The sequence below is a fragment of the Balaenoptera acutorostrata genome, chromosome 2 (genome assembly GCF_949987535.1).
Source record: "Balaenoptera acutorostrata chromosome 2, mBalAcu1.1, whole genome shotgun sequence".
Classification (NCBI taxonomy): Eukaryota; Metazoa; Chordata; class Mammalia; order Artiodactyla; family Balaenopteridae; genus Balaenoptera; species Balaenoptera acutorostrata.
Genome location: NC_080065.1, coordinates 135,859,360 through 135,872,075, shown reverse-complemented (window position 1 = coordinate 135,872,075; position 12,716 = coordinate 135,859,360). Strand labels below are relative to the sequence as shown.

Genomic DNA, 12,716 nt, shown 5'->3' with positions numbered 1-12,716 from the left:
TGGTGGCCGATGGGGACCAGGAGCCAGGTCTAGTCCTGGCTCTGCTGCTAACGGCATCATTCAGCCTCGGGCCAACTCTCTTCACCTCCTTTGGGAAGCACGTGGGATGCCTGGGATAAGAGATGACAGGTGGCTTTTCCCTCCAAGGCCCACTCCAGTGGATTGGTAGTGGCTGCCTAGAATGCTGTGTTGAGAAGGATTCGAAGGTTCTGTGTCATGATTCTTTGGTGACGTCTGCCAGGAGCAAGGCAGTGAGGGGTGATAATGACACAAGGACCATGTATACACACAGGCTGCCACGTGCACAGGGCACACCTATATGTGGTGGCCCTGACATTAGGTGATGATGAAGTGCCCTTACCACTAAGACATGGACATTTTGACTTGCATATGCCTGGCACTTGCCAGTAAAAGTGCTTTAGCACAGTGACTAAAAGAACGGACTTGGGAGCTGGAATGCCTTCACTCAGATCTCCCACTTATCAGCTCTGTGACCCTGGGCAAGTTACTGAATATCGGAGCCTTAATTCCCTTACCTGTAAATTTAGGATTTTAATTCTACCTCACATGACTGTTCTGAGGGTACAAAAAATAAATACACAAAAAGCACTTAGCACCTGGTAACTTCCTTGGTGTTATCATTGTGATTATTTACATTAGTCTCTATCCCGACTTCCCTGGTGGTCCAGTGGTAAAGACTCCACGCTTCCACTGCAAGGGACATGGGTTCGATCCCTGGTCGGGGAACTGAGATCCCGCGTGCCTCAGCACAGCAAACAAGCAAACAAACAAACAAAAACCTCTATCCAGGAGGAAGGGGAGGCCCAGAAAGGGGGAGGGGTTCACCCCAGGTCACTTGGTAAGCTTGTGGCAGAGCTGTGAATAGGACACATGCTCCGTCTACTACCCATGCCTGGGTTCCTGGAACTTGTCCAAAGCTCTGGGGCAGTGTCTGACTTGATAGAGATTTGGCTCTGGGCTCAAGGCAGCCCTGAGGTCAGAACATCCCTTCCACAACAGTCCTGACCAATGCATTTAGGTCTGGGCTGCAGCCATACCTGCTGCTGCTGGGTGGGTTGGGGAGGGGTGATCTTCCCCCCTTCCTCTGAGTCAAAGCTCACCTCCCACCTCTGGGTCTTCTCTTGGGGCCAGTCTTCCAGGAGTTCGTCAAGATGACCAACTATGACGTGGAACACACCATCAAGAAGGAGATGTCCGGGGATGTCAGAGATGTGTTTGTGGCCATTGGTAACTGGTGGGGACCAAGGGAAAGGGCTGGGGGGCACAGGGAACATGGCCAGATTCACTGGATGAGTGTGGCCTCTATAGTTTCCTAAGCTACTAGTACTGGAAAATAAGCACTGCCACTTCTTGGTCTCTGCCTATGTGTGATTGGCAGGATAACACAAAAACTTGTTCTGGGTTGCAGGGCAGGATGAGGAAACAGTGCTCTCTGGGGAAGTGGCTGGGAGGGTGATGGCCAGGCTGCGTAGGGGGTGCAGTGTCCTGCAGGACTTGGGTGTGTACACACACACACAAACACACACACACACACACACATCCCTACCTTTCCCTCCTCCCAGCACCTGGATCTCTTTGGTTACTCTCTTATTGTGTAATTTGAGTTCTTGCCTTTGAAAAAGTCTTTCCCCTTTTGGATCTCAATTTCTCTATGTGTATAAACGGATGAGTAGATACGAGCAAAGGTCAAACTTGTTTTTATTAGTATTAGTGATTAGCAGTATCTTATTTATGACTACAAAATGCATTGTATTGATGCACATTTTTTCTTCATCTTACCTGGAGGTGTCAGTGAAAGGTTTTCACATAATTGCCATCAATTACAGGATGCATCTTGATTTCAGGGACTTCAAATTCGGGGAAAAGGTGTTTTAGAACAGATGGAGCCGGGGTGTTATTGTTGTGATGTTATTATTTAACTTTCAGTGGGTCTTTACCACCTGGGAACAATACCTAGGAGGCAGAATAGCATAGTGAATCCAGGTAGAGTCCCAGCCGTGCCACTTACTATCTGTACAGTTACATCCATTGGCAAGACACAGAAACCCTGTGCCTCAGTTTTCCTCTTCTGTAAAGTGGATGTGATAATAGTTCACAGATTTAAATGAGTTAATTATACAACACTTAAAAACATTGCCCCCTAGCACATAGAATGCACTGGATGGATGTTAGCTTCTATTATTATTTCCTGCCAGGCACTGTGTGAAGCCAGTTGCACACAGCTTTGGTTGAATCCTTATGAGGTGCTTTTATCTGCTTATTTTACGAAGTGAGACACTGAGGTTCAGAAAGGTTACATATCAGTAGTGGAGGCAGGACTCACACCAGAGGCCGCCCGAGCCCAAAGCTCACGCTCGTATTAATCACCAGAGTAATTGGTCTGTGGAGACACGTCTAGACCTCGCTTTCCTCGTGTTTCTCCCTCTGTCCTCTCTCTTCCCACCTAGACCATGTGTATGTGCGTGTGCATGAGTGTGCATACTGACACACCACTCCACCTCCTTCCATCCCACGGCAGGCCCCGGGGTCCTCTGAGAGAGATGGCAGGCTTCAGGTTCTGGGGAAGGTTTTCGGGGTTGGTTGCAGAGGATGGAAGTTTCTGCCCAGTCTGCTCCTTAACCACACTGACTGAGCCCCAAGCTCCGAGTCAGAGTCAGGGCAGGCTCCTTGGGGGAGGTGATGGGACTGGGGATGTGGATTCGGGAGGTAAAGTAGTGGAAGGCAGACAGCAAACTTCTCCTTACCAGGAGGACAGAGGCACAAAGGAATTCACAGAATGTTCAGAGAATGGGGAACAGAGGCAATGAGAGAGCAGAGGCCGGCAGGAGCTTTCATTTTCAGGCCAAGGAGCTTGGGGTTTGTTTGGGAGGTGGCAGGGAGCTACATAAGGACCTGGGAAGGTCAGTATGTAATGTGGTCTTTCCCACAGGTTCCCGAGCCTGCTGCAGGGGAGGGTACAGGCCTGTCTCCTGCGTGACTGTGCCCTTGGGATGCACAGCTTCAGCCTCTCGTCCCCTGCCTTCGTGATAGAGATACTTTTATATCCAGAGTCATTCTGGCTTTCTGGTCCTGGCGTCTGATTCCTCCTCCTTAAGCTGTCTGAGACACCCTCCCGCCCCCGTGAGCTCTGGAGCCTTGGAATCCAGCAGCTGCTGAGGGCTAGAGACCCCCAGGCCTTGCGAAAGTGTGGGAGGTTGTTAGGCAGGCAATATCTGGGGGAGGGGTGGGTGGGCAGCAGGGGCTGCCAATGGGGCAAGAGTGGGCAACACTCAGCCCTAGGGATTGGCACCGAGCCCTAAATTATACTGACAGACATTCTTTGGCATAGTATTTCTCGCAATCAGTGGTTCTCAAACATTAGGCTGCACCAGAATGGAGTGACCAACCATCTGGGTTTGTGCTAAAATCAGGAATGTCCCAGGAAAAGTGGGATGAGTTGGTCACCCACCTTCCGAGTTGCAGATTCAGCACACCTCAGATGGGTATGAGAATGTGCATTTCTACCAAGCTCCCAGATGATGCTGATGCCTTCCAGGAACTATACTTTGAGAACTTCTGCTTGAAATATTCCTTGAATCTGGGTCTCTAGGGTGGAGCCCAAAACCTGAGTTTTAAACAAGTTCTTCTTTGATTCTGATGCCCTTAGAAGTTTGAGGTCCTGTACCTTGGGTTCACGAGTGGTTTCTTCCCTTTGAGTCCTCTACTAGCCTTAGTTAGCTGCAAGCACCTTAGCAGGAAGCGAGTTGCAACCCAGTGAGAGCCAGGTCTAGGGATGAGACAGAGGAGGCGGCATCAGGAAGAGGGAGTGAAAGTGTCAGGCCCTGGATATGACCCTGGCGTTGGCAACGATCCTGGGCCCAGGTTGCGGATAGAGGAGATGCTACTTCTCTAGCAGCAGTAGCGGCCCATGGTCTGGGCACATCTCCTCTGACCAGGTTCCCTGCATCTCTTTCCTCTTCCTACCAGTTCAAAGTGTCAAGAATAAGCCTCTCTTCTTTGCCGACAAACTTTACAAATCTATGAAGGTAAGAAAACTTAACTTGTCTGTTCCTTTCCCTTCGAGCACTTCTGCCCCCACAAACACAGATGTGCGCCATCCCCTGGATCAGGAATTGTGTTTGTTTCCACCCATTTGATACGTATCAGCATCTGCCTCATGCCTGGTTCTAGGAGAGTAGTTCTCAACCAGGGTTTACGTTGCCCCCCCGGGAAACATGTGACAATGTTCAGACTCATTTTGGTTGTCACAACTTGGGGAGTGTTGCTTTTTGCATCTGGTGGGTAGAGAGCAGGGTTGCTGCTAAACATCCTACAATGTACAGGACAGATCCCTGCAACAGAGAATGATCTGGTCCCAGGCGCCAAGGTTGAGAAACTTATCCTGGGGACTCAGGGCTGAAAAGGACAGTCTCTGCCCCTTGGAGCTCACATTCGAGCAGATGACACAGTGTCTCCTATGACCAATGATCACGAAAGGAAGCAAGTGCTCAGCTCTGGGACTAGCGCTGGCTTCCTGAAAACCCAAGCCAGTCTGGCCACCCTCTCAGCCCAGCAAGTAGAGTGTCAGCTGCTGACAGAGCCTGGGCAGGCAGTTTGGTGGGAGCGAGCCTGAGAGCCCTGTCAGCCTGCTGTCCACAAACATGACAGCCGTCTCCTGAGCCCCTGCCATGTGCCGGCTCTGATTCCTCAGCTGGTGTGCAGAGCTCCTTGGGGAGCAGAAGTGGGCCTTGGCTGCCCATATATTTTGTGTCCTGTGTCTGCTCCTTGGGCCCTGTATTAGTTTCCCAGGGCTGCTGTCCCAACTTAAGTGACAACAGAAATGTATTCTTTCACGATTCTAGAGGCCAGAAGTCCAGAATGAAGGTGTTGGCAGGACTGGTTCCTTTTGGAGGCCCTGAGGGAGAAACTCTCCCATGCCTTTCTCCTAGCTTCGGGTGGGCGTCTGGAATCCTGGTGTTTCCTGGCTTAAGCATGTGTCCCTCCAGTCTCTGCCTTTATCTGTGTGTATGTCCATGTGTCCTCTTCCTGTAAGGACACCAGTCATTGGATCTAGGTCTCACCCAAATGCAGTAAAACCTCAACTAATTACGTGTGCTAAGACCCTATATCCATATTAGATCACCTTGTAAGGTTCTAGGTGGACATGAATTTGGGGGGCACACTATTCAACTCATACAGACTGTTCTTGCCTCTGTCTGGCCAGTCCTGGCACAGGGGAGTTTGAGTCAGGACTGTTTGTGGAAGACAGAGGCAGGATGTCCCATCCTGGTTTTGGAGGGAAAAGGGAGAGAGGCAGAGGGACACCCATGAGTTCCTGCCTGACCTAACCCCATTTCTTCTCCTGCCCTGTGTTTCTCCCTGTCGCCTGGCTCCACCAGGGTGCTGGCACAGAGGAGAAGACCCTCACCAGGATCATGGTCTCCCGGAGTGAGATCGACCTGCTCAACATCCGGCAGGAGTTCATTGAGAAATACGACAAGTCTCTCCACCAAGCCATTGAGGTGAGGGGCGGGGTGAGAGGTCAGTGGGGGAGCGGTGAGTGTCAGGTGCTTGAACATAGATTAGAAGTCCTTTTTATTCCCAGAATGTTACCTCTTAGAACAGCCAAGACATTGCTAAATGAGAGGAGACCTGCCTCACTGTTTATACCAAAATAGATTTCAGATGGATGGATCAAAGGCTTATAAAGATTTCCAAATAAAACAAGAGGCTTTTTTTTTTTTTGGCTTTTTAAAAGCAATTTTATTGGAGTGTAATTTAAATATCATAAATTTTATGATATTTACTCGTTTAAGGGCATCAGTAATTTTTAGTAAAGTTAATGAGTTGTACAGCCTTCACCACAGTCCAGTGTTAGAACATTTTCATCACCCCACTGATGTCCCTTGTACCTGTTTACCTATTTCCACCCCCAGCCCTAGGCAGCCTACAAGTGACTTTCTGTCTCTATAGATTTGCCTTTTCTGATTATCTCATGTGAGTGGTATCATGTAATATGTGATTTTTTGTATCTGACTTTTTTCATTTATGAAGCCCATTGCTTTGATTTTGGGGACTGACCAAAATCTTAAAGTTTGATGCTATACTTGGTTGACAAGACCATGAGGAAGCTCACAGGCAGTCTCATAGAGACTTGGTGTAAATGTAACTTGGTAGCACGTCTTTATTATTCTTTTCTTCCAGTTTTATTGAGATATAATTGACATATAGCATAAATAAGTTTAAGGTGTACAGCATGATGATTTGACGTAGATACATCATGAAGTGCTTATCACAATAACTTTAGTGAACATCCATCATCTTATATAGATGCAAAATTAAAGAAATAGTAAATTTTTTTGTGTGTGTGATGAGAACTCTTAGGGCTTACTCTCTTAACTTTTATATATAACATACAGCAGTGTTAATTATATTTATCATGTTGTACATTACATTCCTAATACTTATTTGTCTTATAGTTTGTACCTTTTGACCGCCTTCATCCAGTTGCCCCTCCCCCATCCCCTACCTCTGGTAAACACAAATCTGATCTCTGTTTCTATGAGATTGTTTGTATGTTTGTTTGTTTTTGAAGTATAATTGACCTACAACACTAGGTTAGTTCCTGTTATACAACATAGTGATTTTTTTCTATGCATTTCAAAACGATCACCATGATAAGTCTAGTTACAACGTGTCACCATACAAAGATATTAGTTATTGACTATACTTCCCACGCTGTACATTTCATACCCATGACTCATTTATTTTGCAACTGGAAGTTTGTGCCTCTAATCTCCCTCACCTTTTTCTTTCCTCCCTCTACCAGCTCTCCTCTGGCAACCACCTATTTGCTCTCTGTATCTATGACTCTGTTTCTTTTTTTGTTATGTTTGTTCATTTATTTTGTTTGTTAGATTCCGAGTATATGTGAAACCATACAGTATTTCTCTTTCTCTTTCTTACTTATTTCACTTAGCATATGTTCTAAGTGAACATATGGCAAAGATTTCATTTTTTTTAAGGCTGAGTAATATTCCATTGTATGTATATACCACATCTTCTTTATCCATTCATCAATTGATGGGCACTTGGGTTGCTTCCATATCTTAGCTTTGTACATAACGCTGCTATGAACATAGGAATGCATACATCTTTTCTAATTAATATTTTTGTTTTCTTTGGATAAATACCCAGGATTGAAATTGCTGAGTCATATGGTAGTTCTATTTTTAATTTTTTTTTCACATGACAATTAAAAATATGGTGACTTTATTTCTATCTTCTTACAGTCCCCAGTATCACATCTGGTAAGAATCTTCATATCTATAACACAAAAATATCTCAAGAAAGCATGTTACAAGACAGTATATATAAGCAACAGTTGGGCAGAATTCTAGTTCATATTCCCCCCCAAAAAAATATTTTTTAATTCAAATATAGCAGTTAACTTTATCTAACATATGTTATACTTACTACTTAAAATACCATGCTCTAGTTAAATAATTCATCAACAACACTGTATACAAATAAAATATTATACAAGATATATTTAAGAAAATGTTTTGGTATTTGATCTGAACAATAAATAAAAACACAGGCACTTCTGCACTGAGACAGGAAAGCAGTCACTACTCAGGATAATAATTTTGTATAAGCAACACGTAACCATATGGCAAGAATAGAATTCTGCAGTTTTAAACTGACAAACCACTGATAAAAAGGTCTGCCACTTAAATCTTTTCACTTAAAGTTCAAAAGTTACATATGCTTTCCTGGTTCACAATGAAAAATCATAAACACAATATGGTTGCCAGGGTCAATTCAATCTTCAGTTTGAAGATTATGGAATCATACTCATTATTTTCAAATACTAAAAAGGAGAGAACTATCACAACACCACACAGCAAACCAAATACAAGATAGTTAAGCTTTCTCCTTATTATGACCATAAGACCATAACAAGATAAACTGGATGCATGTCACACAGTGATTCCCATTTTGCAAAATTGATTGATTAGATTAACACAAGGAAATGTTGTGGCGGCAGGAAATTTTGAAAGAAGTCAGTTTTTCTAGACAATTTAAAAAATTCATCCAAATTTCATGAAAATGTTATTCCATTTCACAAAAAGCATTGAGTCATATATAACAATGTCTTTGTAGCCAATAGGTTTATGAATACCTAAATCGCAGATAGTTCACTCATTATAATGGGAAATAGGGTTATCATCATATGAGAGCAAAACAAAAATAAAACAAAAATAACACGATCAAATTCCAGAAACATGATTTCAGATGACAAGGGGGACAAGTTAGAAAACAATGACCACTAGCCAGCAGGAAGGGTCAGAACCATTCGTCCTGTCATATCCTACATAAAAATTAGGATCTTCTGCTTTCCCTCTTCAGGAAGCACTACACTGAAAGGTTTAGAGACCCTCATATGGATACTACTCATAAAGGCAATTTTGATGGTTTTACATAGAAATTACCTCTAATGTGAGAGAACATAACATGGGAACTATTCGAGATTCATCTTTCTATGCAAAATTTAGTTTGTACATAATTTAGCAACTTAAGTAAGCATTTTGCAACCGAGACCAAATATCAATTATCTCTTGAGGTTTTCTACTATGTACCAACATCAAACCTACATAGGAACAAATGTTATTCCTGTTTTTCTCTTCTGTATCAAATGTCCTGAAGCCTTTGTGTTTCTCTGGAACGAGGCCAAGTTTCTGAAGGCACGTTCCAGTATAAACATCATTGATGGGATAGAGAAGGACCTGGTCAGTTACATTTTATAGCCTCAGGGCCAGGTGGCCAGAGTACAGGAATCCACCTCCCCCCTGCATAAGGCGGGTAGACGCCAGTGTAAAGAACTTCCGGGACATAGTACTTCAGTTTCTTATCCTGACGAGGTCCAGCATTGGGAATCACATCAACCATAAACAAATCTTTGGCTTTGTTCTTGGAAAAGCTATTCAAGTGATTCAGGATGGGACGGGTGTTCACAAAAATATCATCATCACCCTTGAACACGAACTCAGCATTTGGGCAGGAAGTGCTCACCCACCTGAGAAAGAGTACTTCTTTCAGAGATAAATTGAAGAAGGTATCTCTGTAATTCCACATAAGAATGTCTTGGTGCTTCTCACTCTCAATTTCAGCATATCTGAAAGGTCAGGATGGTTGTCCTCTGCAGGGGTCTGGCCCAATAAGAATACTTGCACCACTGTTTGGTTCCCGACATTGGTTTCTTTGCCCCAAGATTCCCAAATCGCTTGCCTTCTATCGAAATGTGAAGTAAGGGACTTAATCGCCAGCAATAAGAAGGGCTTCTTTGCACACTTATCTGGTTGATCTATAAGCAGTGAATTATTTCAACATCTCAAATACAACAGAAAGTCTTTAAATCTGTCTGGCAAACTGTCGAAACCTGAAACTCCTGATGTGACCCTCAGGTCAGGTTCACCATAATTCAGATGGCTTATGTTGGAAAATCCGTATGCTTCCCCTGTCTGGTTGGCTAACATGTTCAAAATGGGATTGTACCTCCTGTTCAGCTTTTCTTGTTCCCTGTTCCAGTATGCCTTGGGAGGGTCAGATATCTTCCAGAACTTTTCTTTAGGTATTATTACTTCCCCTTTTCCATTTTTTTCTTGGCTACTGCTTTTGGAGACTGCCACAATCAAATAAATGAAGACATTTACCATCATCAGGATTCCCAACAACTTTATTCTTCGACTTCCAACACTCATTTCTCGTATCTTGTCCGGGAACAGTTCTTGCTCAGCGGGGCCGGGGCGGGCGGTCACAGCTGCATCCGCGTCCCGGCAGCTCCGCGGGGCTCAGCCCAGCGACCGCCTCCGCAGCTCTCGCTCCATACATTGCACCCGCGATGGGCGGCTGGGTGGTGTCTGAGGCGGGACTGCTTGGCCTCGGCTTGGTCCCGGCTCAGCTCACCTCTGGCGTTTGTTCTATTTTTAATTTTTTGAGGAATTTCCATACTGTTCTCCATAGTGGCTGCACCAATTTACATTCCCACCAAGAGTGCACGAGGGTTCTCTTTTCTCCACATCCTCACCACTTGTTATTTGTTTTCTTTTTGATAATAGCCGTTCTGACAGGTATGAGGTGATGTCTCCTTGTGATGTAAATTGGTAGCACATCTTTAAAGGGTCGTTTGGCAGTTTAAAATTTTTAAATGCATATACTTTGGGCTTGATAATTCTACTTGTAGGAGTTTATCCTATGGACATAGCCACATGTGTTCTCAAAGACACGTACGGGAATAGTTATGCCAGCATTCTTTTATAGTAGCAAAAGATTGGAAGCCCTTCATACAGAACTGGTTAAATAAATTACAGTGCATCCATATGATAGAGTACAGTACAGCCATGAAAAAGCATGAGGAGGCTCTGTGTGCTGATTTGGGATCTTCTCTAAGTCAAAAATTATGGCCCAGAATAGTATGAATGCTCTGCAGAAAAGGGACATTATGCATATATACATATTTGTATATGCATATGGAAAAGCATTGCTAGAAAATCACACAAGTAAATACAACAGTGGCTACCTCTTGATTTAGCAAATTAGGGGTTGGGGTAGGAGGGAGACTTTTATTGTATAATCCTTTGATTTGAATTGTTTACAACAGTGATTTTTTTTTTTTAAAGAGGAAAGTTCCTCTTTTTTTTTAATCTATAACTTTATTTATTTATTTACTTTTGGCTGTGTTGGGTCTTCGTTGCTGCCCTTGGGCTTTCTCTAGTTGTGGCAAACAGGGGCTACTCTTCGTTGTGGTGTGGTGGCTTCTCTTGTTGTGGAGCACAGGCTCCATGCACACAAGCTTCAGTAGTTGTGGTACGTGGGCTCAGTAGTTGTGGCACGTGGGCTCAGTAGTTGTGGCTCGCGGGCTCTAGAGTGCAGGCTCAGTCATTGTGGCCACGGGCTTAGTTGCTCCGTGGCATGCGGGATCTTCCCGGACCAGGGCTCGAACCCGTGTCCCATGCATTGGCAGGCGGATTCTTAACCACTGCGCCACCAGGGAAGTCCTGATGTATTATTTTTAATCATATATCAAAAACTACAAAAACAAAAAATATGATAAAAATGACAGGAGCCCTCTAAAAAGAGGGAGAAAGTCTGCTCCCTCCCCCCCATAGCCCTGTCGTATGCCAGACAATACAACATAAATCCAATGATGGTCACATAAATTCTTGCAAGGGCCTGTTACCCAGTAAGTGCTCGATAATGTTTGTTCAAATAAGGAATCCCGTAACACAGGGGTCCCCAATCCTGGGCCGCAGATTGGTACCGTTCCACGGGCTGTTAGGAACTGGGCCGCACAGCAGGAGGTGAGTGGCGGGCGAGCAAGTGAAGCTTCACCTGTCGCTCCCCATCGCTCGCATTCCCGCTGAACCATCCCCCACCCCTCACCCCCAACCATGGTTCGTGGGAAAATTGTCTTCCACGAAACCAGTCCCCGGTGCCAAAAAGTTTAGGGACCGCTGCCATCACACTTGTGTTAATGGCCATGGGGGGAGGGTTAGCAGGGTGCAAGGCAGCCATGGGAGGAGACAAGAATAGAGGCAGGAACCCTTCACAGAGGAGGGGGCATCTGATGGCAGACAGGATTTGGGGGCAGTGTGGAGGGCGTGCTAGGTGGAGCAATGGTAGGTATATAGGTAGTAAGATGACCAAGATGCTCCCGGAAGGAAGGGGGGAGGTGAAGCCACAGAGCTTCATGCGGGTCAGACCCCACAAGGCCTTGAAGCCAGGCCTAGAGCTTGGACACTTTCCTGAGGATGATGGGGAGCCACGGAAGGGACATGGTCACATCTACGTACTAGGGAGACATCCAGGCTGCCAGCAGCTGGGAGGAGGGGGCCTTGAGGTCATCAGGATTGTTTCACTCACTCTGCTCTCCCTCTACCCCTGCCAGGGCGACACCTCCGGTCACTTCCTGAAGGCCTTGCTGGCTGTCTGCGGAGGCGAGGACTAGGACCGCCGGCGCTGGCGGGCACCTCTGCTAAGAAGTGGTCATCCCCCGCCACGACCCAGCCTGATGCTCCAGCTTCAGAGACTAAAGAAGGGACAGGGGTGGGGGGAGGGGCCGGGGTGGGCTCTTGTCTTCAGCTGGGGTTTAGGAAAAGCTCCCACTCCCACTAGCCAGTAAGGGCGCGGCACGGTCACTCCTACTCACGTCTGAGTGGCTGAAGAACCGTAGCCATTGATCCCGTCCACCTCCGCTCCCCATCTTCCTCCTCCTGCCTTCACAGCTTCCGTCCCTTGTCACAGTCCCTGCCCTGGTTTGGGCTTTGTCGAAGCCAAAAACATGCTGAGCCTCTGAATGTGAAGCGAGTGATGTGTGTGCTTTGCATGGTGGGGTGTGGTGGCAGGTGCCAGTTCTGGGGGTGGTGGGGAGGAAGAAATATCTTCAGGCCAACTGACAGTCCTCCCACCGTTTCACCACCGCCTCTGTCCCGGTTATTGTGCTAGACCAATGAACCAGGAGTCCAAATACCTGGGTTCAAATTTGTATCCGCCCCACACTTGCTTTATGACCTTGCACCAGTCTCTTTCCCTCCCTGAGTCTCTATGTTCTTGGCTACAAAATGAGAGAGTTCGACAAAAAGATCTTGGCTTTGTAACATTGACATTCTAGGACGTGCCTCCAAATCATTCCCTTTCCATTTCTCCTCTCTTTA

The 12,716-nt window shown here is 45.8% G+C and overlaps 1 protein-coding gene and 1 pseudogene across 3 annotated transcripts in view; one reads left to right on the top strand and one right to left on the bottom strand.

Moving 5' to 3' along the window:
• Window positions 1-12,365, top strand: part of ANXA6 (annexin A6) — a 54,195-nt gene extending 41,830 nt beyond the window's left edge. For all 3 annotated transcript variants that reach the window (XM_057539970.1, XM_057539968.1, XM_057539969.1), the window contains 4 exons: window positions 1,153-1,248; window positions 3,988-4,046; window positions 5,400-5,522; window positions 11,951-12,365. In XM_057539970.1, coding sequence (XP_057395953.1) covers window positions 1,153-1,248; window positions 3,988-4,046; window positions 5,400-5,522; window positions 11,951-12,010 — 338 coding nt within the window. In that variant the 3' untranslated portion in view covers window positions 12,011-12,365. The remainder of the gene's footprint in view (window positions 1-1,152; window positions 1,249-3,987; window positions 4,047-5,399; window positions 5,523-11,950) is intronic.
• Window positions 8,326-9,764, bottom strand: LOC103011576 (N-acetyllactosaminide beta-1,3-N-acetylglucosaminyltransferase 2-like; annotated as a pseudogene).
• Window positions 12,366-12,716: the final 351 nt, after the last annotated feature.